Below are 27,111 nucleotides of genomic sequence, written 5' to 3'. Positions count from 1 at the left end.
CAGTCATAGAAAGGATTTTATTGCAGAGTTGAAAGACAAGAATTGATGCAGAGAACGAATTTATGTATTGGACAAACTTTACACTTTCTGAGAAAACAGTCTCTAAAGAAAGACTTTCTGTGATTGTAAGACTGCAGTAATGTAAAATAGACCCCCAGAGAAGAGCAGAGTTGCTTCCTGTAGATGGACATTGCTGAAGGGTAGAATATTGGAAATGCAAAATGCCAGGATGCAGAGACAACTGAAAACTGAATTAGTGCATGATGGTTGTAAACCTTGGTTCAGGAAGGTAATCTGCACTGGGAGGTGGCATTAGTGAGGATACACCTGGAACAAAATGCATGCTCACTTGTGACTTTTTTTTTTTATCCTTAGGCTTTGTGCAAAGACAACATTTACCCAGGATTTCAAATGTTTGCTAAAGGCTATGGGAAGAACAACGAGCCACTGAGAGGATATATTCTGACATTTTTAATTGCTCTTGGATTCATACTGATTGGTTAGTTGGAAATTGAAATAAATCTCAGTCCTGTTTTGTCCTTCAGAATGTGTTCTGTTCCAGATTGTGACTGGATGAGATCTAATGCACAGCTTAATTCTAAGCCAGCATTCAAAATGTGTTTATTTGGAGTGTTACTTTCTCATATCTTCTAGATAAAACTGTCTGGAACTGCAGTAAATTGTAACTGTAGAGTACTGCACTTTCCTGAGTAACCACAGATAATCTCTCTTTAGATACTATCCATCTAATAAAAATAAATTTGCTTAAAGGAGAGATGTTACATCTACTAAATATGAAAGTTCATTTCAGATTTTTAATAATTACAAACAGCTTCAGTAAAGGGACAAACTTCTCTGAGCAATACTTTTTAAAGTGTGGTTTTCTGTCAAGTTACAAATGGTAAGATGAGTGCTGATGCTGCTGTTCCTAAAGGTGAGGATGGTATAGGTAGATTTACATGTCCTCTGTGTAGATAGAAAACTAAATGTGCTGTGTCCACTCATGAATCCTGTGCCAGTGCTTTTAAACTTCTTTTCCCAGTTTGTTCTTTCCCCCAAGTCTACTTGAGGCAGAGATACACCCATGAGGTCCCTGCTGACCATGGTGACTGGGAGCTTGATTAAAGCAAGCAGAAACTTGCAGACTAGCATGGCACATTCTGTATTAACTTCTCTTCTTTTGATGGTGAGAGTACAAACATAAATGTTTTGTACCATGCTGCCTCAAAGGAAGGAGGGCATCAGGTTCTTCCTTCTCACTAAAGAGGATTTCAGCATCAGTGTTGTGATGGTCTTGGTCTTTAATAATGCTCTGCACTGGCACCACTGATGCAACTTTCAGCTTAATAAAATGCAAGCAGATGAATGTGTTTATCCTATTGCTCACACTAACTTTGTCTGCTGCTGCTGTTCACCGTAGTTGAGTCTTAAACTTGAGAGTGTCTTAGAATCACAGAATCATTGAATGGGTTGGGTTGGAAAAGACCTCCGAGATCATCAAGTCCAACCCTTGGTCCAACTCCAGTCCCTTTACCAGATCATGGCACTCAGTGCCACGGCCAATCTCAGGTTAAAAACCTGCAGGGATGGGGAATCCACCCCCTCTCTGGGCAGCCCATTCCAATGCCTGAGCACTCTGTCTGCAAAGGATTTTTTTCTGCTCTCCAACTTCAATTTCCCCTGGCAGAGCTTGAGCCCATCGTGCCCCCTTGTCCTATTGCTGAGTGCCTGGGAGAAGAGACCAACCCTCACCTGGCCAGAACTTTCCTTCAGTTTCCAGATCATCACCTTTAACAGCTTTGTTAAAGAGTAAATTTTATTGACTCCAGAGGGAATTAAATTTTTTTTTAAAACAGACATTACATATTTTATATATATGATCTTGTTCTTTGTTCTTTGGGAGCTGAGCTGGAGATGATTGTACTGCCGGTGTGTTACTGCTCTGTCTGCTCATGCTGGCATTCCTCAGAACCCAGTGTGTTGGTGCACTGAACTCCAACTCAATCTCCTTAGAATGTATCACAAAATAAGGTGGTTTGTAGCAGAATTTTCACTTTATACAAAGCCATGGATTTCTTTTATAACAGCCTGCTTTGTTTTTCATTTTGCAGCTGAACTGAATGTCATTGCTCCAATTATTTCTAATTTCTTCTTGGCCTCATATGCCTTGATTAACTTCTCTGTATTCCATGCTTCTCTTGCAAAATCTCCAGGTAGGAACTACATTTTGGGGGTGGGAGTTTAACCTGCAATTCCTTTATGTGTAAATGCCATTTAAAAGATATTAATATAAATTAAGGTTTACTTTAATTACTAAATATATATTTGATTCTCATGGCACATTTGAATTAAAAGAGTAATATGTTGTGTCCTTGGGTCTTCTGAAATTAGAGAAGTGGGTGGTCCAGTAGAGCTTGGGAGGTACTAATTTTGTCATCTTTGCTGAGGGAACACGAGGTGATTCAGAGTCTATTCAACAACTCCACCCTTTGCTTGTCTGTGGAGTTCTGTTAATGTATTTCATCTTCCAGTCCAGAAGAAACAGGAATTGCATGTGGTGTGGCCAGATTTATATCAGTGTGGGAGGTCAGTTAACTTACAGGATTAAGCCAAAACTTGCAGAGCAGATGTGTATCATACCTAGTACACATGCATTTGTACTGAAATAACACTTAGAAAGCTTCCTAACTTACTGAACTGGTAGATAGTTGGGTTTTGGGGTTTTTTTCCCCAAGGGGATGGGCATAACAGTGTAGACAACAGGTCTGTGTTTAATCCACTTATTAATCTTGGATGTGTTCCTGGGGGTCTGCATGTGTATTTACCTGATTTTGGATAAACTTGTGACAAATGACCCTGTAAAACAGTGACAGTCCAGTGCTTTGACATACTCAAGTTCTACTTGGATGTATCTCCTTTTCATGTAGTGAAAGTTTCTGTGTGAAAATAGTAAAAATGCTTAACTAAAAACAGTTAGTAGCATACAGGAGACACAGAGTCATGAGCTGATGATTCATATTGTACTGCCTTTGAAAGCAAAAATCAGTTGTCAGACAAGCCACTGTCACAGGTTTCTGCAGCCTGATTTAATAGATATCTGGCACAGACATCTTCAAACTTGCTTTTGAGCTATTCTTTTAGAGGGAAAAATTAGGATCATTTAGATATCTGTCTAAGAAAGGTGCAAATTCATTCAAAAGGTGTTGGAAAAGTAAAATCATAAATGTGCCAATCTGTATTTTGTACATCACTGAAACTCACACATCCACATGAAATGTGATGCAGAACACTTGGGAAGAAAAAAAGGGATAGTGATTCCTTCTCTTGGAGTAGTGATTAAATTAATTTTCCCATCTTTTCTATCAAAAATTGTATTTTGACTAGGTTGGCGCCCTGCTTTCAAATACTACAATATGTGGATTTCCCTTCTTGGAGCCATTCTGTGCTGCATTGTAATGTTTGTGATTAATTGGTGGGCAGCACTTCTGACATATGTCATAGTCCTTGGGCTTTACATTTATGTCACTTACAAGAAACCAGGTATGTACAGGGGCTTCTTTTGGTTGTGGGGAGGGGGAAAGAGGGTTGCAGAAGGGAGAAAGTGATGGCCTTTGTGGGAAGGAAACCGCCAACTTCTTCCTTTTTGGGTAGCCAGTTCAAACTTCTGTTTCAGGCGTTTTTAGTTGTAGTGAAGTGTAATTATGCCTGTGTAGTCACTGCTGTTCCCCCTCCTCCCAAATTATGAAGATGGATGACTTTCACTTAGGCATAAACATCTGAATGAAAATTGGAGGAAAAGCAGCTTGCAGAAAGAGCTTTGGCTGCAGCAAAAAAGGCACTTAGGAAAACATATGATACCTTGATGGCAAGTGAGAGGATGCTTCTCTACCTTTCCTAATTGAAAAGGGATTTGGGTGGTGGTTGCTTTTTCAGTAAACCATTCCTAGTGCTGTGAATGATGTGTTGGTGCTTCCAAGGGCACTGTATGTCCTAAGTCCAAGATGGAGCAGAACTGAGCAAAAAAGTGTTCATGAAGTTGAAAATGAGGAAAACTTACATCCTGGTCTATGAAGATGTATGAAGTACTTGCCTGATAAGGGTTAGACTCAATGATCCTTGTGGGATGTTCTTTGATTCTGTGATAAATTCTTTAGCTGTCAGATGATGTCTATGAAAACAAAAGCAGAGAATAGTGGGGTCTTTCTTTCTCTCATAAAAATAATAATCTAAAAAGGTCTGCTTGATTTAGCAGTTTTTCACTGAAAATAACCTGACTTTGTTTAGGAAATGCTTTGAGATTGCTTTCTTCTTTGCTGTGATATATAATAACACAGCATTTCTGGAATGTAACTGCTTTGAGTGAAATTGTCATGGTCTTTGAAATGTTGAGGGAAGAAAACCTCAGTTTACTTTTCCTGTAATTGCAATATATCAAATTCCAACTTGTTTGCCAAAACTGCTGCTGAAATTTTATCTTTAAATAGAGTTGCCTGTGTAGGTGTAGGCTTTGTTGGCTAGTAGTTTAGAATGTATCCAGGTGTAGCTTAAACCTCTTGTTTTCAGTTGATAGTAAACATTAGCGTAGAGAACATGTAGTTTTACAATGAACAGCTTTATAAATAACATACTGAAACTCCAAATCTTTCAACAGATGTGAACTGGGGATCCTCAACGCAAGCCTTGACATACCTGAATGCTCTGCAGCATTCCATTCGGCTCTCAGGAGTGGAGGATCATGTGAAGAACTTCAGGTAACAGCTGATGTTAAAGACAGGCAATTCTGTGTCCAGTAGGGCACTGTCCCAGTGTCTGCTGTCAAGGTTTCCATTAAATGCACTGTGTCACCCTATCCTGCTCAGCAGGTTTAGGGGAACATTGTTTGGTTCACCCTGGGCAGTGCACAGGGCAGACAGCAGAACTCTCAGGAGGTTCAGTAGCAAACTTTTACTTGTAAGCTTTAGAACATTAAGAGAGAGTAAGGTACTCACAAAGTTTGGAACAACAGTCAGATCATAGAATGGATTGGGTTGGAAAAGACCTCCGAGATCATCAAGTCCAACCCTTGGTCCAACTCCAGTCCCTTTACCAGATCATGGCACTCAGTGCCACGGTCAATCTCAGGTTAAAAACCTCCAGGGATGGGGAATCCACCCCCTCTCAGGGCAGCCCATTCCAATGCCTGAGCACTCTCTCTGCAAAGAATTTTTTTCTGCTCTCCAACTTCAATTTCCCCTGGCAGAGCTTGAGCCCATCGTGCCCCCTTGTCCTATTGCTGAGTGCCTGGGAGAAGAGACCAACCCCCACCTGGCTAGAACTTTAGTCTGGCTTACTATGTATTTCAAGAAGTTAGGAGAGAAAGAAAGAGCAAGGAAGGATGAGAATAGAAGGGTATCACCACCCATGTATCCAGCAACAAGATGTGATTGTTGTAGTTTTGACATCTGTTGGTTCAGTGGTGGTCACAGCCCTGATCTGTCAGGGGCAGAGGAAACCCACGAAACACAAAGTTCAGTGGGTTCAGTTACACATTCAGGATCAGGTGAGAACACTCACATATCTCTGCTGAAGAGGGAGTTTAGCATGATTGCAACACTGTGGATCATGTGCAGTCCTCTGGTGGAAGGCCCCAAAAGAGTTTGGGGGCAGTTTGGGAGTCTTCGGTGGTCTGGGATGCCTTCTAAGACATGACAGCTCCTCTCACTTGCATGGCTGAGCCAGTTATGCCCCATAAAAAGGGTTGTCTCCTCCTTGGCGGGGGAGTTTTACGTCTGAGCCAGTTACTCAGGGGAGGACGTTTCTGTGATAAAGGGCAGGATCTGCTTCTTTTTGGGCCTCTTCCCTTATCTGACTCTAAACCCAGCTTTTTGCCAAGCAGAGTTGATTTGTTGTGGTCATCCTCTCCTGCTCTGCACCTGGGATGTCGATTTGCACATCATCAACAAAGCATGGGCTGCTTTTGCAAATGGCCAGTTGTCTGAGCCATTGACCACTAACATTTCAATCTCTCACGTACATACATACTCATCTCCTCTGATGATAACAACTTTGAATTTCTTCACTGTGAACATGCCATGAGCATTTTGCTTGGGATCAGGAGTGCACTTCAGAAGTAAGGCTGTGGGTGATGCCTGCTTGTTGTTGGATGCCTCATGGTCTGCATCCTGAGCTGTAATTTGTGTTCCTCTTTGAAACTGGATTGGAAGATGTGCTCCACTCTGCTAATGAGCATTTACTCCCCGTGGGATGAAACTGATCTAACCTAAAATCCTGAGGATACGTTCCCTGTGGGTGTTGTACTCCATACCAGCTTTTTCACCTCAGTGGTACTTTCTCATTGCTCTTCAGTAATGGCAAACAGGCTGGACAGTGTTTCTCTCACAGCTGAGGAGCACAGCTGGTTTGTTGTCTCTCATTATGGCTGCCCAGGAATGGTCCTGCTCAGGGAGGCAGCTTTCTGTCCTTTTAGTAATTGCACCATTAATCTGGGATAAACTGTCAGAGAAGAAAGATGCTTCAAAGAGATTTAACAAAAATTATTCATTTTAAACTAATCCATCCAAATAAACGGAGTTACGGGTTGAACGGGATCATTTTCCATTGAATGTGACTTTCCCATGTGGTCTTGTCCAGTCCCTGAATGAACTGACTCTCAGACAACCAACAGTAGGACAAGAGGGCAGGGGCTTAAGCTCTGCCAGAGGAGGGTTAGGTTGGATATCAGGAAGAAGTTCTTTCCAAAGAGAGTGCTCAGGCATTGGAATGGCCTGCCCAGAGAGGGGGTGGATTCTCTGACCCTGGAGGTTTTTAAGGTGAGACTGAATGTGGCACTGAGTGCCATGATCTGGTAATCAAAGTGGGGTTGGATTGAGGGTTGGACTTGGTGATCTCAGAGGTCTCTTCCAACCCAACTGATTCTGTGAACTGTAAAATTAGACCAGACTTTGATGTTACACCACTTTGCCCAGGGCCATATCCAGTCAGGTGCTGAGTCTTTCCAAGGATGGATGTTCTGCTGCCCTGTCTCTGTTCAAGCAGAGCACTCACCTCCTCTTGCTGCCTATGCCCAGCACAGGAATTGTAGTCTTGGCAATGAGTCCAGCTCATCTCTTATCTTTGCATTCTAAGGACAGGATTTAGTAAGAAACAAGTTAAGGGAGAGATTCTTAGTACAGATGCCATTCTCTGAGATTGTGAAGAACCCATGAGGAACACAAGGTTTAGTGGTGGATTTAGTAGTGCTGAGTTTATGGTTGGACTCAATAATCTTAAGGGTCTTTTCCAGCCTAAATAATTCTGTTTCCATTCTGTGATTCTAGCATTAAAAATGAACTGGAGCTGCTGCAGAGATTGAGACAGATTCCTGAAACTAATTCTGAAATCTGGACATGTAATGTCTTAAAATTAATTAGAAAGTTGTCTTTACTAACTTAATTGCAGTAGCTTGGCTCTGCTTTCTGAATGATAGTAATTTAAAAAGAAGATATGATTCCAGTTTCTGTGTTGGACAGAAGCATCTAAGCTAGAAGTGTGAAGGGATGTGACTGGGAAAAAGAAAGTCATCCCTCTGACTTAGTCTTGTCTAAAATCTGTTCTTGAATTTTTTAAATGTGCAAATTCTTAGATTAAGTGGGAATATGAAATCTTTACTGTATTACTCATAGATCTGCTGACCATTGTGAAATAATTTATCTTGATTTAATTTAACAAAGTCTTGTAAAAGTAGATGCAGTTATTACATTTTCAGTGATGATTATGTTGGTATGGCTATTATTTGGAAGAAACCTTTCTGTTAATAAAAACCTCCCAGAACTCCACATTAATGCCAAACTTTTTTTCCCCCCCCTCTCAATTATCTCTTGATAATTCTAGACCTCAGTGCTTAATCATGACAGGTGCTCCAAATGCACGTCCTGCTTTGCTTCATCTTGTCCATGCTTTCACCAAGAATGTGGGCTTGATGATCTGTGGCCATGTACATACAGTAAGTGTATTCTGTCTTTACTTTAAAATTACCTTGATGTTTGGTTGGTTGTTTTTTTCCTGTCCATTTCGAGTTTTGGTTTTGGGTTTTTTTTAACCTGCTTTCTTTTTGTTTCTGGTTTTCTGTTCAAATGTGGGAGTTGTGGTTTGTTTCTTTGGATTCCTTTTTTAAATGAAAGCATCATTAGACATTAAGAAGTGTGGAAAAAGGTTGTAGGTCATCACTATTCCTGTTAGGGGAAACTTGCCAAAATTAGTACCTTCAATCATTTGATGCCTGAATGCTGAGGAACCTTTGCAGGAGTGAAATGAACACTGAATTACAGCCTGGGCCTCTTTCTGTCCTTGTGTCATACAGTCTCATGTACTCTCTCATGCTTTGGATCAGTGATCTGCAGTATGGAGGTAAATTCCCTCTCAATGTGGCTGTCTCAGAGAGAGTGATTCCTGTGTGGAGTTCTTACAAAGCCTGGGAGAAAGTAAACCTTTGTGAGCAGGGGAGTCAGTATCAGTTCAGCCAGTAGTTAAAAATTGCTCTTAAACTTCCAATTGGTTTTCTAATTTCTTCAGTTATCATTTCATTTTATTGCCAGGTGAAACAGTAGCATGAACAGGAATTTCCTGTTCCCTTTCTGTCCAGCCCTGAGTATTTCACTAAGTATCCCTGGGTACTTTTTATCAGAATATGAAGTGTGGGTGTTTTTGCACTAGGGTGTCTTGCGAGGGTGGTCCTGCAAGAACATAATTTTAACAGCTCTTACAACCTAAAATGTCTTTTATGGCATAACTTAAATCATGGTTTTGTGGTGGGAAGGAAGCAAGAAAGCTTCAAGGAATCATCCTTCAGAATCACACTTGCCATGAGTTGTGTTAACTGAGGTGTAGGGTGGCTGTCACACCATGATCTTTACCAAAATTTTTGCTGGCTACAGAGAGGCCATGGCAAATAAATAAACGTTGGTAAATACATTTAAACACATTGGGATTGTGTAGTTCAGCTTCATGTCTTCAGGCCAAACTTTGTCATATCACTAAGACCATCTACATGAGTATAAATGCGACTGAGAGATGCCACCTCAGCACAAGAAAGATGTGATGTGTTAAAAGGAGTCTAGAGCCGGGCCATGGAGATGTGCAGAGAGTTGCTGGAGCAACTGTCCTACATATTTTGTCTTCAGAAACTTCTATACAAACATTAATATTTCAGTGAGTGTGAAAGTACAGAAACTGAGTGGAGAGCTGAGATATCACAGATGGAATTACTGCCTTTGAAAAATAGGGTTGTACTGAAAAGAACAAGGTAGCATCAACCAATTCTGATCAGATATTTGAGAGAAATATCCTATCTCTATTTAAAATGGCATTCCCACAAAGAAGAGTTGACACTACCTAATTCTTCACTAGCTCTGACCTTTTGGTCAGAGTCTGTGTCCTTTTGCAAAAACTAGGCTGCTTTTTTCTTGGCTATACCTCGTCCTGTATTCTGCATTTTGATGTCTTGGAGGAAAACAAAGGATTAATCCTGATGAAAGTCATAAAAAGGGAATAAAGAGGAGGTGACTTCTGACTGCGAGATCAAACTCTGAAGTGGCACTACTGTGACAAAGGCTTTCTGGTTAGGATTAGTACACGTGGACAGCTTGAATCAAATATTTCCATAAAGCCTCGTATTAAGTCATCCTGTATCTGTGTGTGTTTCTTTACAAAGCACTTTCCTTTTAAAACTGTTATGCTTTGGAGGACAAACTTGTGCCACCCTCTGGGGAAGAGCATCATGCTCTGCAGGAACAAGATTGCTAAAGCTGGAGCAACCCTCTTCCTAAAAATGATAAACTTGTTCAGCCATTGCTGCTGATAATACCTGGTGTTTTGCAGTTTTGGGGTGGTTTTGATAGTGTGGAAGCACCTTTTGCATTTATTTGAATTTGGATTGTATTGTATCAATGAAATTAAAAAAAAAACCCAAAAGTGTGGTGGGGGAGCTTTTTTACTCCCACTGCTTATACCCCTAATTCTTGTTCCCTCCCCTCTTATCATTTCCTTACTTCCAAAGGGCCCTCGGAGGCAAGCCATGAAGGAGCTGTCCACTGATCTGGCTAGGTATCAGCGGTGGCTGATTAAAAACAAGATGAAAGCTTTCTATGCACCAGTGCATGCAGAGGACTTGAGGGATGGAGGACAATATTTAATGCAGGTACATCGCTCTCAATTTTTTTTTAAAGTGGTAAAGATACACATCAAAATCAGAAGTGGCTTTACACTTTGACATCTGTTCCTTTGTCTGGGTTTGGCCTAGTTCTTTTACTAACTCTGGACTGCCCTCCTCCCTCCTCCCAGAGTCTTCCCAGCAGAGGAAAAAAAAACTGTAAAGAAAAGCAAGAACTCGAATGAAACTGAACTGAATTAAAACAGAAATTATATTTTCTAACATCTACAACTACGTATGCAATTTGTACACACTATTTGGGGGGCCCCCCAGGGGAAAAGGGAATGGGTAACAAGGAATACAGAGGGACAAAACTAAAACAAACAAAACAGACAAATACAATCAAAAACTTTAGGAAAGGAGGGGAACAGGCAATGATACAGTCTCACTACGATACCACAAGGAAACCAACTGAAACAAGGGACCGTCTGGGTTCCTCCTCCTCCTCCAAGCTTTGCTGGAAGTAGGAAGACTAAACCACCTCCTACTGCTGCACTCATATCTTAGGTTTGCATCATCTGGTATGAAATATTTCCTTGGTTACCCAGTCAGGTGAGAGCTGTCTCCCAATCCACGTAGATTCTCTGAGCCTGCTAATTTGAGGCCTAGCTAAAACCACTGCATCCTTTCACAGTGTTATCTGAAAGCTTTGATGAAGAGCACTTTTATTTTCTGCTTAAGAGAATAATAGAACCTTTAGTTGTTTCAATAGCATGTTATTTTATAATACACTTTTTATTCTTCTTAGGCTGCTGGTCTTGGTAGAATGAGACCTAACACCCTTGTTGTTGGATTTAAGAAAAACTGGAGACAAGGTGATATGAGGGATGTTGAAACCTATATCAATTTATTCCAGTAAGTAGAAAATGTGAAGCTGTAGCTGTTGTGTTCCATTTCAGTATGTTTGGTACTTAGTCAAGAAAGATTTTAGTTCCATGAAGTCTCTTACAAGCAGACTTAGACTTCCCATGTGTGACTGATCCAGAAGTCTTCAATACCTTTGAGTTTTTTCCAATGTGGAATTAATAGGCAAGTCTGTGTCGTTTAAGCAGATTAGAAAACACAGCACTGACCCCTAAGATAATACAGTAGCTAAAAAGGAGATGGGGAAGGAAAACCCAATAATTTGACAGTACTGAAAGCCAGACCAGTTTTTGCTGAAAAATTTTAATAGAATGATTTGTGCTACACCAGCACTTAAGGAAAAACCCATTTATTTCATTTACACAGAGATTTTTTTTGTTCAGATCAAGTGCTGCTTAACCCACTTCATTGGTGCTTTATACTTCTTGTGTACTGTGCTTTTAAAAGAAAGAGAGGATGGAATTAGACCCTGAGATCAGCTCAGTTGGTTAAAGCTTGGTTGTAATAACTCCAAGGTCATGGGTTCAATCCCCTGTGTGGGGCATTGACTTAAGGTCGATGATCCTTGTGGGTCCCTTCCAACTCAGAATGGTTTGTGATTCTGTGAATTTTACAGGCAGAGATTAGAAAAGGTCCTTAAGAGAAAAGCAGGAGCACAAAATGCAGGGGAAAATAAGGAAACATGTTGGTTAGTTCTTGGTTTTTGTTTTTTTCCTTTTTTATTTTGGGATGGCTTTTGCTGGAAGATCTGTCCAGGCCAACAAGTCATGTGGTTCTCCACATCCCTAAAGAAACCTCAGGAGGTAATAACTGCAGGTCAAGTGTATTTCTGGAAAATTTAAAGTTTCCTGAAGCACACAATAGAAACACATCTAATCTGTGTAATTCTAACACATTGAATAATGAAATTAAAATGTTCACTAATGCACAAAACATTTTCTTCCTAAATCAAGCTCAATTCTTGCACTTACAGAATATCTTGATGCTTCAGACATTTCTAATCGAGCCTTACTGCTTCTAAAGAGAAGCTTTTATTGAGTGAAATCCTGAGTAATTTCTATCTTTGGAAATGATGTGGGAGGGAGTTCTCTGATTTATGGTTGCTTGTAATAAATGAGGTGTATATATATATATATATATATATATGTAAAGGATGGTGATTAATGGCTCATGCAAACTGTGATATGGTTAAGTTCATGCTTTTCATGTCTTATATCTTGGGAGAGGGTGGGAAGATGTTTTTACTCCAGTTTTACTCAACAGTTTATTCAAGCTCTTTGCTTGTTTCTGCAATAACAAAGTTTTCCCTCTACTTCTGAATTGAGTGAGCTCCTACCTCATCAGGTGTAATGGTGCTAAGGACACTGTAGCTTATCTGTAGATAACTTGATTCCTAATTACAACATCATTGATGTTTTTAATACTCAAATGTTTTGAAAAGATGGCAGAAATTTTAAGTTCTGACTAAAAGCTTTTAGTTCTGACACAGTAAATCCCTCCGTTGTGGGAGGAAATAAAAACTAAGCTTTTTAGTATATCTTGGCATCTGGGCAGAACTTGGCTGACCTGTTCATGCTGCTTTTATTTACATAGAGGGGAGGAGGAGGAGAGTGAATAGTCATCCTCTCTGCCCATTGCTTTTCAGTATGTGGTGCTCAGTTCACTGATGCAGTTCATGCTTTGGAATTGAAACCGAAATTGTAACGCAGTTTTAGGATTTGGAACTTCCAATGGGAGGGGTTAATCACTGGAATTTGTTCAAGGAGAGTGCATAAGGTAGGTCCTTTGGAAAAGAAAAAGATATACAATAATTTAGTTTTGTCCCTTTTGTTTAGTGATGCCTTTGATGTTCAGTATGGTGTAGTTGTCATTCGCCTGCAGGAGGGTCTGGACATCTCTCATCTTCAGGGCCAAGGTAAGATTGATTTTGTTCTCTCTGGTGGAATAGCTGTTCTAATTCCCTTTTAATGCTGCTTTCCAAATACATTAAATGAAAAAATTTTAAGAAAATAAACCACCACTCCTCTTATGGCATTAAATTCACTGAAATTAGCAAGTCAGAATGGTAAAATAAGAGTAATCCAATCAGACAACATGTTTTTTTGTGTGTTTCAACTCTGTATTTGTAAACTGTATGTAATTGCTTCCCAAAGATTTACTATTTTACTGGAACAAATGAAAGATGATGATAAGTTGGTATCAAGTGTTTGGGACTCAAGCCTAGAAATTGTGAAAATCACAGAAAATGTTCCATGATGCAGGAATGTCATGAGTGTGGCATGGGATGCCAACCCCTACACACACCAGTGTAGCTGAGCAGTCTGTCTCAAATTTGGAAAGGTCTTCTGTTCTCCATGTAGAAGAATTGGTTGTGCTTTGTGGGTAGTTGTTCTTAAGCTGAATGGTATAATTTTAGTTCAGCTTCAAGCAGAATAATGAAGACAGCCTGTGAGCTTTGGTGACAACTGTCTGCTGAGTTGATAATGTGTAATTTATATTTTGCTCCTGGCAAAGCTGCTGCAGTGAGAAGGAATCCTTGTGACACAATCTCTTGTAGGAGGGGGTTGTTCCTCCAGTGGAAACAGATGAATGTGTTAGGAGAGAGTCAGAATCAGTCACTGTGTGCAAGGAGACAGAGTGTGGGAAATGGGACTGAACCTGCAGTGTGGAAACAACACTGCTGAGGAAACTGGGAATGTAACACCAAGAAGAATCTCAGTACCCACTGGGGACTGTGAGTCTGATTTAACTCTGGCAGCAGCCAAGTTGCTTCATGGAAGCCAAACCTGGAAAAAAGACTTGGCTGTGACCCATACTTGGTCTGTGCCTTGTCTAGGGCTTGTCTTCCTCTTGGAGTTAGAGTGGAAATGCAAAACATTTCACCAACTAATTTTCTGTCCTCCTTGTTGTGCTTCCACAGTGTTAACTGGCTCTGTTTTATTATGTTTATCCTCTGGGAATGCAGTCAACAACCACAATCTGAGAAAGCAGCAGAGTTACAGCTCCACTCAGAGAAGGAGGAGCCTCTCTGTACTCTGAAGCAGTTCATGACCAGACCTTGTGTTGGTGTTTTCTCAACTCTGCCAAAGCCCAGCAGTTTCTGTAGAGTTTAATTAATTGTGAATGAGCACCCTATGGTCAAATACCTCTGCTGATACTAAGTGGTTTATAATGTGTTTCTCTGCTTTCTCAAAGAAGAGTTACTGTCATCCCAAGAAAAATCTCCCTGCACCAAGGATGTCATAGTAAAAGTGGATTACAGCAAGAAGTCTGAGACAGACACTTCCATAGCTTTTGCTCCATCATCTAGTGAAAGAACTCCCACTCCACGTAAAGGTAACTTGCTAGTTAGTAATGAAATCTGAATTCTCACTCTTTCTCTCTCTCATGCTCTCTTCAGTTCCTCTCTCCCTTCACCAAGGAGGCTCAGAGGTGACCTCAGCACTGTCTGGAACTCCCTGAAGGGAAGTTCTGGCCAGGTGGGGGTTGGTCTCTTCTCCCAGGCACTCAGCAATAGGACAAGGGGGCACGATGCGCTCAAGCTCTGCCAGGGGAAATTGAAGCTGGAGAGCAGAAAAAAATTCTTTGCAGAGAGAGTGCTCAGGCATTGGAATGGGCTGCCCAGAGAGGGGGTGGATTCCCCATCCCTGGAGGTCTTTAAGGTGAGATTGGCCATGGCACTGAGTGCCATGATCTGGTAAAGGGACTGGAGTTGGACCAAGGGTTGGACTTGATGATCTTGGAGGTCTTTTCCAACCCAATCCATTCAATGATTCTGTGCTTATTTATGGGATTTTTGTGTCTGTGGAACGGAAGTGTGTCATGCTTTTCTAGACATTGATGGATAATCACTTAAGTACTTTGGTTTAGAGCTTACCAGTACGTAAAATAAATCTTCTGTTTCTAGTCCCTAAATAAAGCAGGTGCTACACAATGTCCTATGATGGATTTTCTTTCTTACTGAGTTTGACAGGCATTTAAAAAGTACCTGAGAATTGTATCCCACGTGTGATTGGAAGGCTGCTAAATTTAGGGAGGCCTTTTCATCCTGGACTAGAAAATTACATGCATATTAACAGACACAGATCATTCAGAATACTTGCCATGACCACAACCCACTTTGCTCTTCTCTTACAAAGCAAAAGCCCCGAATAGTTGACTGAGCAATGGGAATATCCTTTTTTTTTTTAAGTACAAATGAATCTCAGGGTTTGGTAGACTGCATTTGTGTTCTTTTCTTTGTGTGAGAATCCACTTCATTCTACATCTTTATTTTCTGGTTTTTTATATGCACTTGTATTGTTTTCATTAATACCACAAAGGAATTAACCTTTTTATTTTGTATCTTTAAAAACCTTCCAGAGGAGGACGAGGATGGAAAGACTTCAACACAACCACTGTTGAAAAAAGGCAGGCATTTTCCACCTTTTTGTGTTAAATCATTCTTTCACATTGTTGATTTCAGTTTTCCTTTTGTACTTCTTTCTACACCTAAATACTGGAGAGGAAAATACCAACCATGCAATGTTAAGTTGTTTCTTCATACCTACCTTAGAATGTGTTTTATCTCTAGGGATTAGGCTGTGAAAAAAAGCAACATTGTGGAAATTCTTAAAACGTTGGTAATGAGAAAGGATTGTGCATAAATGTTGAAATTTAAAAAAAAAAGTGGGGTTTTGTTTTTGAAATATTTTAAGTAATATTTGAAATGTGTTCGGGAGGCTTTTGCTTTCTTAGTTTTTGGTGTGTCAGGTATCTGGTTCCTTGGTTAGTTCAGGAATAAGGGGAATAATATCCAGTGGTGTAGTGGAAGTGCTGTGTTACTTCATTCACCAGATCTTCTAAAGCAATAGTTACTGCTCTGTTATTTGGAATTGTTCAATATCCTTCACAGCATAATATTGACACTGAGTCATGTGAACATCTGAAATAATGTGAGGTGGTTGTTCAGATCAGAGCAGTTTGAGAGGTTTATTTCAGACTTGTTTTGAGTTAATCAGGTGGTTTTTGCCTTAACTAAATTCATCTTCACTGGTCTGACATTTTCTTTGTAATTTCAGCAGCTAGAAGCTTTTGTGTTTTAATCATAGAAAGTGAGATGGCATCTTGAGGCACAAGATGGCAGTTTGGAAGATGTCCCAGTATGCAGTAAAGTAGTATTTAATGTAAATCAGTCACAGAGTGCTCTAAATATAAAAATTCCTAATAAAACAAGGACAGAGACAAATGTCAAACTCCCGGCTCTTGCTCGGGCTGAGATCCTAATTAAGAGAAAGAAGTTAGAGGGTTTTTTTCTATACTGAAAAAACCTTCCTGTATTATTCTAAATGAAAATGTTGTTATTGTCTTGTTCTCAACAAATCAAATAATTTTGTTATGCTAAACAGTCTGTGTTGTGCTTTAGAGTCTTGTACATGCAAAAAGGTATTGCAGAGGATTCCAATATGCATAAGGAGCTTATATTTTCACCACTTGCTTAAGGAAATTTGGATTTAAGGGAAGAATTGCTTAGGGTGTGGTATTTGCTTGTAAAATCAGTTATCTATTTTAGGGAAGTTCTGTCATTTGCAAGGGGTGGTGACAGTCTGTGACCTAAAGCTCTGAAACAAGGTTAGTTAAATTGTCCTGGCAGATGTCACTCTAAAGATCTCACACATCCTTTATTTGTCAGACAGCTGATAAACCACTTCATCTGCTGAAGCTGTGAGTTAGACTCCCTCAATGCAGGTAGCTCAGTTTATATCCAGTCAATCAAAACTGGGTTGGGGGAAATAGAAACAATTATTATTTAAAATTATGGGTGCCACAAAATGTTAAGAAGTTGCATTTGGTTAATTTAAGGGTGATTAAGCAAAACAGTTAAAAAATGAAGTTTCATCCTAATTTTTTCCAGATTCAAAGAGCTCATCTCCTTTAAACGTGTCTGACCAAAGACTTCTTGATGCCAGTTCTCAGTTTCAGAAGAAACAAGGCAAAAGCAATATTGATGTCTGGTGGCTCTTTGATGATGGAGGTAATGTGCTTTATAGTTAAAAAAACTTCATAAAAATTACTGAAGTGATTTCAGATTAAATGTCAACAGATATCCTTCAGTCAGTTAATGTAAAATCTGTGCTCTTTAACAAGATGCTGTTTTCTTAATCATTCTCAAACTGTGATCTGAACACAGGTTTGACCCTGTTGATTCCTTACCTTATCACAACCAAGAAGAAGTGGAAAGACTGTAAGATCAGAGTGTTCATTGGTGGAAAAATAAACAGGATTGATCATGACAGAAGAGCGTGAGTTTCCCTTAAAATTCCTTTTCAGATGCTATTGGAGCATGTTGCACTTTAGATTATTTTCTCTTGCTGTGGCCTTATTTCAGTTGTTCTTGGGTTGAGGTGTATTCATATTTTATTCCCTTTATCCAAAAAACATTTCATTTCCCCCAGGTTTGGCTGAGATGCCTCTTAACTTTTCTGCAGTACTGTCTGATGTCAACATTTTCTTTTCCAAATATTTTCTGAGTTTGTCATTAAGGGGAAGCTCTTCTTAAAACCATAAAACTGTTTGGAGTTTTTTCTAAACCATGTTGTTGATTCATAGTCAAATGCCCCGTCTGTTTGATTTATTCCTCCCCCCCTGCTACATTTGCTTTTTTTTGTTGTTTCTTAAACCAGTGTTTTTATTACCAAACATGTACCTTTTTACCCTGTGAAATAATTAAAAATAAGATCATGTCTAAAGGCTTCTTCTTTTTCTGATACAGGATGGCTACTTTGCTGAGCAAATTTCGGATAGACTTCTCAGACATTATGGTTCTTGGGGATATTAATACTAAGCCAAAGAAAGAAAAGTAAGTCTCAAAAACCCACATCTTGATTGTTACTTGAATTTGTGATGTCTTTCATTAATTTAGAACACCTCATTCTTTCCTTCATAGCAGTTTTGTCCCAGTAGTTCCTGAGCCATTCATTTGACAGAAATGTTGGAAATTAATTGAGCAATAATTCCTGCATCCAAGAATATAGAAATCTGATTTTTATTTAGATTTCTGGACCTTTGACTGTAATTCTGAATTCAGACAAATGCAGATTAGGAAAATAATTCAAATTGTGGAGCAAGCTTCTATAAAAAAGAGAAATGCTCACAAAAACTCAAATGGTCTGAATCTTTTTTGGAGTCCTAGTTTGATATAACAAAGCTTGTTCTTGAAAAAGCCTGATCTGGGGTTTTTGGTTTTTTAAGGTTTGGGGTTTTTGATTTTGTGGGTTTTTCTGGCTGTCTGTTTTTTTGTTTTCCTGTTGGTTTGTCTGGTTTTTTGGTTTGATTCATTTTTATTGCTGTTGGTTGATTGGTTTTTATTGTTGTTTGGGGTTGAGTTTGGGTTTTTTTGGTTTTTCTTTTTTAAAACTGCTTATACAGGAATGATCATGGATGTGATACTTCTGCCTTTCAAGTTCAAAAACTATTAATTGCAGGTGGCTCCCAGTCCAGATTTGTAACAGATTGTGTGCAGTCTAAAAATATTATTCTCCTTTCGCTTCAAGTCTTCAAAATACCTTTTATATGAATATTCATGTATCTGAAGGGCTTGACATGCCATACAGATTGGGAAGGGTTGTTTTACAGTGTAGGTAAATGCTAAATACTGATACACATTCTTTTATATACTGCTTTTTAATCTTCTTTTCTTCAGTGTGTAGGATATATTGAGTAGCTAAAACAGTGCAGGAATTCTGGCACTCTGGTGCTTGGAGATGTCTTTGCTCCCAGAATTCTGCTGCTGTGAGGGGTATAAACTTTGAGTTACAGCACCCATTTATGCATCAAAGATGAGGTCATAGAATTACATGGAATCAGTTTTATTTTATAGAAATGATCTGTGAGTTATTCTGAGAGCATTTTTCCTTCTCCAAGCAGATACATTCCCCACAATATATCCAAATAATTTCTAGAATACTATTTGGAATTAACAGGAGCTGAAAACCAAATGCAGGAAGATTTATTTGTAACAGTTGCTGCTGTGATCTATAATATAAAATTGTCAGTAGTTCTCCTTTTTGTCCAGCCAGAAAGTAGCAGATCACATTTGTTTTGTTCCTTTTGATTGAGGTGAAGTCATTGCTACAACCACAGTGAAGACCACCAAGGGCAGATAAAAAGTCTGTGTTTTTTTCATTTGGCTCTTAGGCTGTATTGGAAAGATTAAAAAAAGAAGCAAAATGAAAATGCCAAAGCCAAATCTTAATTACAATACCATGAGACTTGATAGCTGGGGTTTTTAAGTGTGACATGTTAACTCCTCCTGTCCAGTTTCTAAGTGTATTGCTCTTCAGCTTTCAAAATTAGGAAAACTGTAGGAAAAGTAGAGAGGGGGTTGTTTGTTTTTGGAGCTGGATGAAACTTCAGCTGGATAATGAACAGTGAAAGCTCCTACAGCTGTCACAGTGCTGAATTACAATGTCTGTGTATAAAAGTAGCTGATTGGATGTTCTAACTGCACCAGGCACTGAAAAAAAGCCTCACTTTATTTTTATTTAGTTATAAAACTTTGTTTCTGACACTGTGAAAGTCATTGCTGACAGAGACTCACATCTATTTTAATTTGTCTGTTCACTTAATCCTTCCAGTATTGCAGCATTTGAGGAAATGATAGAGCCCTTCCGACTTCATGAGGATGATAAAGAGCAGGAAGTTGCAGATAAAATGAAGGAGGATGAACCGTGGAGGATAACAGATAATGAACTTGAGCTTTACAAAACAAAGGTATTGTTTTCTTCAGAGTGTTGTGTTAGTTACAGTTTTTTTCTCCTAAGGAATTTGTGGGTGTGATACCAAGAAGTCCGTTCTTGTTATTCTCTCTTGTAGCTGTTTTTATGTGTGGCTGATGGAAAGCATTTTGATGGTTCACAGAAGAAAAAAGCTTTGCATTTGAGTGTGATCAGAGGCCAAACTGCTTTCCTACAGTATTTCGATAGTTACCTTAGAATAACAAAGTATATTCAGGTGTTTGCCTCTTTTTTTTTTTTTTTACCAAACTAGCATTTTTTCCTTCATTATTTTTAAAAACCAAAACCAAGCAACACAGCACATCTGATTATGATTAAAGGAGCAGTGAAAGCTTTGACATTGGGCACTATAGAGACATCACAATTGCTTCTTCTCAAGGCAATAAATGTCATCTATAACAGGATGCAGACACAGACACGTATCTAAAGAAAGACTGGGTAAAGTTTCACTGATCTGAAATTCTTCAACATCATCCTGAGTTTATTTCACCCATATCTTTTTTCCTGTTTGGATTTTTACAGCTTCTGTGAGGATGTGCAGTAGTGGGGGTTGGAACTAGAGGAGCTGCAAGGTCTCTTCCAACCCAAACCATCCTCTGTTGCTGTGGCAAGTCACTTGCAGGAGCTGTGGAGTGTTGTGGAACTACCTTAAATTTATGTTACAGTACTTGACTTATTTGCACACTTTGCTCTTTCTTCCAGCCTTGCAACCATTTTCTTTTTTTAATAGAGAACAAGCTGCCACATGAGGTGGAAGTACATGTTTCTTATAAATTACTCATACTAATTGATCATAGCTGTTTTTCTTCTTTCTTGAATAAATGAACTTTTTGTAGTGCTTAAATAAAAGATCTTCCTGACAAGTTTCATTTTATTCACAGACCTACCGACAGATTAGGCTAAACGAGCTGCTGAAAGAACATTCAAGTACAGCTAACATAATTGTCATGTAAGTGAACTATTTGGATTTGTGTTGTTACCCTAATTGATACAGAATTGAAATTTTAAATATAAATGTGTGTAAATACAGATCAGGAACTAGTCTGGCGTTACGTATAGAAAGGAATTTCAGTGCTGACTGTATTTATTTATTAGAAGCATGAAGCTACTGTACTAATGAAAAAAAAGTCCTTTAAAGGTACATCCTTTTGATATCCTCCCTCAGTTGATCACCTCCACATTTTTAGTGCTGCCCAGGATTTTCAGGTTCTTTCTCCTCCTGTGAGCCACCTGTTCCCCTCTTTTTCAGGTCCTTCCTTTCAGTTGTTTTTCTGTGGGATCCCTCTAGATAAAGTGAGATCATTACCCTGCTCACAGATGTTCATGCAGCTGCTTTTGGTGTAAACAAGCAGAATGCAGATCACAGGTTTCTGGGTGATATTATTTTAAAATTTTAAAATCTTGAAACATTTTCCAAGAGATTGTTCTCAGCTGAGGAGAGTTTTTCATTAAAAAACTGCCTGAATACAAAGTGGTAACAGGCCAGAAGGGGTAAATAGATGTAAAGGCTTGTGATGCTTGAGGTACAAACTCTCAGCTCATTAACTGAGCTCTGAGAGGACAGTAATAAAAAGATTAGGAAACCCTACTTTATATCTACTTCTCTGCAGAGCCGCAGGTTTGTGTTTGTTGTGATCTGACCTGTTTTTCTGGGTGTTTCCCTGGTGTCTTGCAGGAGTTTGCCTGTCGCTCGGAAAGGTGCAGTTTCCAGTGCTCTGTACATGGCCTGGTTAGAAGCTCTTTCTAAAGATCTGCCACCAATTCTCCTTGTTCGTGGGAATCATCAGAGTGTTCTCACCTTCTATTCCTAAGAGTACTGCACATGGCACAGCTGTGATGAAATGGTACTTCAGTGCCCAGGGGAGAGGGACTGACGTGGTCTATAGTTCATTAACATCACAAAGGCAAAAAGTGACTCTTCTTTCACTATTTCACTGACTTGAAAGCACACAAGGAAAGTCACTGTATTTCTAAAGTTGTGACATGTTCAGTTTTATTCTATATTTTCTGTAATTTAATCTTGCTTAATGGGGGAGGATTCCTTGTTAGACTGAAGAACAAGACAAGCTTTTTTGTTTGCTATTTGAATAGCAGCAATAAAATGTTGTATTTTTGATCAATGAAAGGATTATAGATTTATAAAAGCCTTTTAGCCTTGAGGTGCCTTCTGAAATTAACCAAATCTCACCCATACATCCTATTTTGTAAATTTATATAGAATGTCAAAATCTGCCTTCAACTAAGAGTTTAGATCAGACTTCCTTTAGTTTCTAGTCTCTTCCACATTACAATAAAAATGAATGCTGCTTTTCAGTCTTCCATTGAGCTATTAGTTCTTAGTACTGTATGTTTTCTATCGTCAGAAAGTTTTTGGTTTTTTTTATTATTATATCTGTTAGATTTAAAGGTGAGAATTGGGGCAGGTCAGTTGAACTAAAGCAGATCCCTGATGTTATTGTCAAGACTTGATTCTACTAAGTTTTGTAACAGTTAAAATAAAACTAGTTCTACCTGCAGAGAGGGTCCTTTTCTCAGATTTGACAATGTGTACTACTTTGGCACTAGTGTGAGACAGACAACTAACATTACCTACCTTGGCAGAGGATACTGGTCAGTCTTAGCTGTACTATGAAACCCAATTTATCCTGCTGGCTGGCTGAGGCTTTTTATCTTACTACAAACTAGAAGAAAATAAAAAGACCTGTCCTAGTTCTTGGCCTGTTATGTCTTAGTGTCACTTTCAACTTATTTTTGAAACAAAACAACTTAAGGCTTGAATGGGGATAATATAAGCAATGTGATGCTATCTAACAGAAAACAGTAAACACTATGTGGAATTGTGCTATCCAATATGAAATGTAAAAACTGCAGTTCTCTTGCATTTTTCAACAAATGGTTAAAAGGACCACTAGTTATTAGGGGAGATGTTTTTAGGTCAGTTCATTCAGTTGTCAGAAAATGCATTTAGTCTTATTAAATAATACTCAGGTTTGATTGTCTAGCAGTTTTGGTCTGTTCCATACATCCTACTTTATACATTTTCTATGTTCACTGAAAAAACTGCCAGTCTTGTGTGCCCTTCCATTGTATATTTTGAAAACTTCATAATTTAGTGTACTAGAACACCTGCTAAAGAAATTTCACTTGAGCCTTTGTATAAAGGTTAGTAATGTGAACTGTTTTTTAAATTCCTAATATATTTTGGATGGGAAGGATTGCCTAAAAACATTTCACAAGCTTTTGATATTAGCATTGGACATGCTACTGGATCAGTTTAGCAGTGGGTGAGTGACTTTCATTTAAGGATGCACAGAAAAGGTGTTTTGTGGTTTTTGTTTTGTTTGTTTTTTATTTGTTTTTTTTTTTTTGCTAAATACAGGATCAAATTGAAATGTAACTGTTCTTTTGAAGGACAAAGCATAATCATTGTGTGGCAAGATAGAGCTTCAACTTGTGATTAAAGATTAAAATATTCTACACTGTGCAGTATACACTGTTGTCAAGTTATTGGTAAACTGCAAAAAGTCTTTTGTTTTGGGGGTTTTTTTTGGCTGTTTCTGTCAATTGGATTTGAGACTATTGAATAATTTCACTTTGAAAAACTTAAGAAAAACAAACATGCATGTCTTGCTGCTAAGTGTGAGCTAACTGATGCCAGCATGAACCCAGCTTGTTATGATAAACATTGTAAGACAAGACAGTTTGCAGTAAAAGTAGTTTCCTTCCAGGTTAGGGAGTGTGGATCAAGCTTACCAACATATCTATCACACAGGTTTTACAGTGGTTTTTTAGGGGATAAGGTTGTCACATTGTTCATAGGGAATCATTGCCACGTTTCTCGTTGTTTTGTGGGTAACATTCTTTTGAACAGACAGATAGTATGGCATGGACTTAGTGCTGCTATCTTAAAAAAAGCAAACGTGCACAGGTACACTTATTTAAGAGGTTTATTTGCCCATTCAGGAAACCATTGCTTGTGATCTGTAACACAACACAGAAACCAAATGAAGTGTGTGTATACATGCATATATGTGTATAAAATTATATGAAATATATCTAAATATGCATACGGGGATAGTTAAGGTAATGTCTGTGAAATTAAGACAGGATGCTTTTCACATGCACTCTCAGGAGTCCACTAATGCTAGGCAGGAGGGCAAGTTCCAAGGGTATTTGCTCACCAAAATTTGGGCAGTTCATGGCAATTACCTGCAACAGAGGTCAGTTAGTGGCAGCCACTCCAAATTCTGCTTTGATTTTGACGCCAAATTTACTTGTGTTCCACTCATCATTAGTTATGTGGGAAATGAAATCACATGGCAACTCATGCCTTCTTTAGATTAGGTTCCTTTGTATGGGTTTAGAAAGACAGCAGTAGCTGGCAAAAATCAATTATTTATTTGTTCACTTGTATTTAGGTTTCCTTTTACATACATTCTTTTTATATACTTTTTTCTGACATTGCATATTTAAAAAATAACTGAGAATAATTTAAAGATTTGAGCGTTCAGTGGGTCGTGGCCCACTGGGTTTGAAGATGTAAGATTTGACACTGTACTGTAACTGTCACACACAAATGCTTTTCTAATGTTTTAACGTAATTATTGCAGTTAAAACTTTGTACCAGGGGGATGTCACTGCAATAAAAGGAAGTGAATTCAATACAACTGTCTTGTCTAACAAAGCCTTTTTTTTTTTTGGTGGTGGGAAGGGAATAATATCCATAATTAAACAGATTAATCCTGAGTATAGTCCCCGAAATGTGACTGTGCTTATTGTGTGCATCTGATAATTGCCTTTACAGTGGAATTTGTGTAGTACCAGTAGAACTTTAGGCAGGTCATGTGTCTGGTTTTTCTGGCAGAAATGTTTGCCTCTGCTGGATTAGGGAGACAGCAGTGGTGGCATAACAAATAAACCTTGTTTCACCCTCCAAAATCTGTCATGACTTCCCAGACAACACAGACCCATCCTCAGCACTTGATGTGTTTAAGCTGGAACACTGTATCTGAAAATCTGTTCCAGTTTGTTTTGACTCTGAATACAGTGAAGGACCGTTAACTCCTCTTTCTCCCTTAAAATAGTTCCCTCATGGGACATGAGGAAATATGTTGGGAAAATAACTTGTAAGAATTTTGCAAAGTTGCGTCTAAACCATGACATGTTTGGCCTTAACTTCACTAATGTACATTCAGCTAAAAACTGGTTGAAAAATCAAAGTTTAAAAACATGATGATAAGAAAGGGCAAGTTCTTTTCTCACATTATTATCACACTTAAAAACACTGCAGAATTTTTTAAACACATCAGTTTTGGTGTTCAATCTCTGCTAAATTCAGAGCTCCACTGTGTATCCATTGTTAATCGTGTTTAGATTGAGGTCTTTAGGGTGAGATGTGGAGGCCACTGGAAAGGTAAGGTTAAAAGTACACTGCCAATTCCTATGGCATTGACACTGGCCTGTTTTATTCTGTAAAGAGGCACAGGAGAGGGCATGTAACAGTTTTTTCTAGAGCTCCTGTTAGCTGGAGAAGTGTTTGACCTAAAATACGAAGCCAGCATTTATTGAATTCATAGATAAGAGACCAGGTGCACGTCTAGACCCTGCTGACTTCTTACATCCCCATTCTTACTGAACTGAGAATCAGGAAAAGGAACCTGAGAACAGATTCTTTGTCATGCTGCCCACTGTTTCTGCCAGAAAACATTGGCCTTGTAGCTCCAGAATCTCCACCCTGCCCTCTGCCAGCCTGTCTGCTACTCTGAGCTGGGTTTAACCAAACACAGGGTGCAAAGAGGACCATTCAGAGTTTAAACTGTCAGGCTGAATTAAACTTTTTAACCATCCTCCTCCAAACTGCCCTGTCCCGTGCCCTTTGCAGTCCCCTCGCCCCCTGTTCATTGGGAGTCCAATGGAACACCTGGATGTGAGAAGGGCCTCACAATCCTGGTCCCACACTGGGGACCTGGGGAAAACTGACCCTGGCGAGCTGTAGCCAGAACAAATTTCATGGTGAGGTTCTTTTGGCTCATCTTCATAGTCCCTCAGTCGTGTGCACAGTAATAATACCAAAATCTTGCTAATACACCATCATTTTTAGTGAAGGAAATACTATCCCCTTAGTTTTCTGGGAGCTCAAACTAAAGGAGTATCAGCAGGTGGCACTGCTGTCTCTCAGCATTTCAGGTAATGCCTGAAACTGCACTGTCAAATACATTTTTCCTTTGGTTTTGTGGACTAATTGACTAAATACTTTGAATAAACAACACATATCAGCATGATAATATTCTTTGCCATTACTTTTTTTTGATAATTTTGACTGTGGATTGGAGAAAAATGTGATGTTAATTCCACTGACCCCCATGGGAATAATAACTCTGGTTGTTCCAGAGGGATGCAAGGAATCTACAAGCAGATGCTGCCTGTTGAGATCAAACAGCCTTTGTACCACCAAGTAACCACCTTTTCATAACACCCTGGGGGATGCTCTTCTCACTGGGTATTCCCATCTGTGTTAACCGTGGAGAGCAGGAGAAATGCTTCAGGTCGAGAAGAGACATTATGAAAACAAAACAAATAGGCATGTCCCATCTAATTTCAGAGTGATGTTTAACATTTCAACAAGGTTTTTTTGCTGCATAAGTAGCTGTGGGAACCTTTTGGGTAGAAACAGCAATAGATTGAGTTATTAATTAAAAAGTGAGCAGTCAGCAAGAACACAGTTGCTGACATGAGACTATAACTGTAATTTAGTATGACTAAAACAATGGCCTGTGTTTAAGAGAACAATGATCAATGCTTAGGTACGTGACTAAATTATAGAGAAACAATGTAGTTAATAAATGAAGATATAAAGATATATGCGCAAATGTAGTGCAAATAGTGAAAACCAATCCTAGTATGGATAGAGACTGGTGAGAATTGTATCTACAATATGTATAGCCAATCATTAAGTTGCTAGACGCGTGTTCAGCAGAAAAAATAGCATAAAAGCAAAGCTTGCACACATAATAAACTGGACTTCTATGTCATCATATTGATGTGTGAAGTGCCCATTACTCTCACAACCAGAGGAAAACAAGTAGCAAGACAAGTATCTGCCACCTTCTACAAGTACAAAGGTGAAAGCTGGGCAAGAAAAACTATGTCATCCTGGAATATTCAGGTATGGCTGTTTAAAGTACTGGAGGAAACTGACTAGTGTAGCACTAGGAATTTTCAGATTTATTAAGCCTGATTATAACTTCATCATTCTGTTGAAGTGTATTACAACTACTAAACCTTGGA

At 38.9% G+C, this 27,111-nt stretch overlaps 1 protein-coding gene across 3 annotated transcripts in view; it reads left to right on the top strand.

Annotated features, from left to right (window-relative positions):
• SLC12A2 (solute carrier family 12 member 2) overlaps nt 1–24,491 on the top strand; it is a 68,024-nt gene extending 43,533 nt beyond the window's left edge. Inside the window, exons 12-27 of one of the 3 annotated variants that reach the window (XM_071579879.1) lie at nt 376–499; nt 2,112–2,213; nt 3,385–3,540; nt 4,652–4,751; nt 7,870–7,981; nt 10,034–10,174; nt 10,935–11,041; nt 12,886–12,965; nt 14,249–14,386; nt 15,413–15,460; nt 16,944–17,063; nt 17,220–17,331; nt 17,802–17,888; nt 19,666–19,801; nt 20,706–20,773; nt 21,500–24,491. In XM_071579879.1, coding sequence (XP_071435980.1) covers nt 376–499; nt 2,112–2,213; nt 3,385–3,540; nt 4,652–4,751; nt 7,870–7,981; nt 10,034–10,174; nt 10,935–11,041; nt 12,886–12,965; nt 14,249–14,386; nt 15,413–15,460; nt 16,944–17,063; nt 17,220–17,331; nt 17,802–17,888; nt 19,666–19,801; nt 20,706–20,773; nt 21,500–21,635 — 1,767 coding nt within the window. In that variant the 3' untranslated portion in view covers nt 21,636–24,491. Of the gene's footprint in view, nt 1–375; nt 500–2,111; nt 2,214–3,384; nt 3,541–4,651; nt 4,752–7,869; nt 7,982–10,033; nt 10,175–10,934; nt 11,042–12,885; nt 12,966–14,245; nt 14,387–15,412; nt 15,461–16,943; nt 17,064–17,219; nt 17,332–17,801; nt 17,889–19,665; nt 19,802–20,705; nt 20,774–21,499 lie in introns of all 3 variants that reach the window. The other 2 variants (XM_071579878.1, XM_071579880.1) reach the window with 2 other exon arrangements.
• The last annotated feature ends 2,620 nt before the right edge of the window (nt 24,492–27,111 follow it).

This window comes from Pithys albifrons, chromosome Z (genome assembly GCF_047495875.1).
Source record: "Pithys albifrons albifrons isolate INPA30051 chromosome Z, PitAlb_v1, whole genome shotgun sequence".
Taxonomy (NCBI): domain Eukaryota; kingdom Metazoa; phylum Chordata; class Aves; order Passeriformes; family Thamnophilidae; genus Pithys; species Pithys albifrons.
Note: the sequence above shows the minus strand (reverse complement) of the source record. Positions and strands in the feature narration are given on the sequence as shown.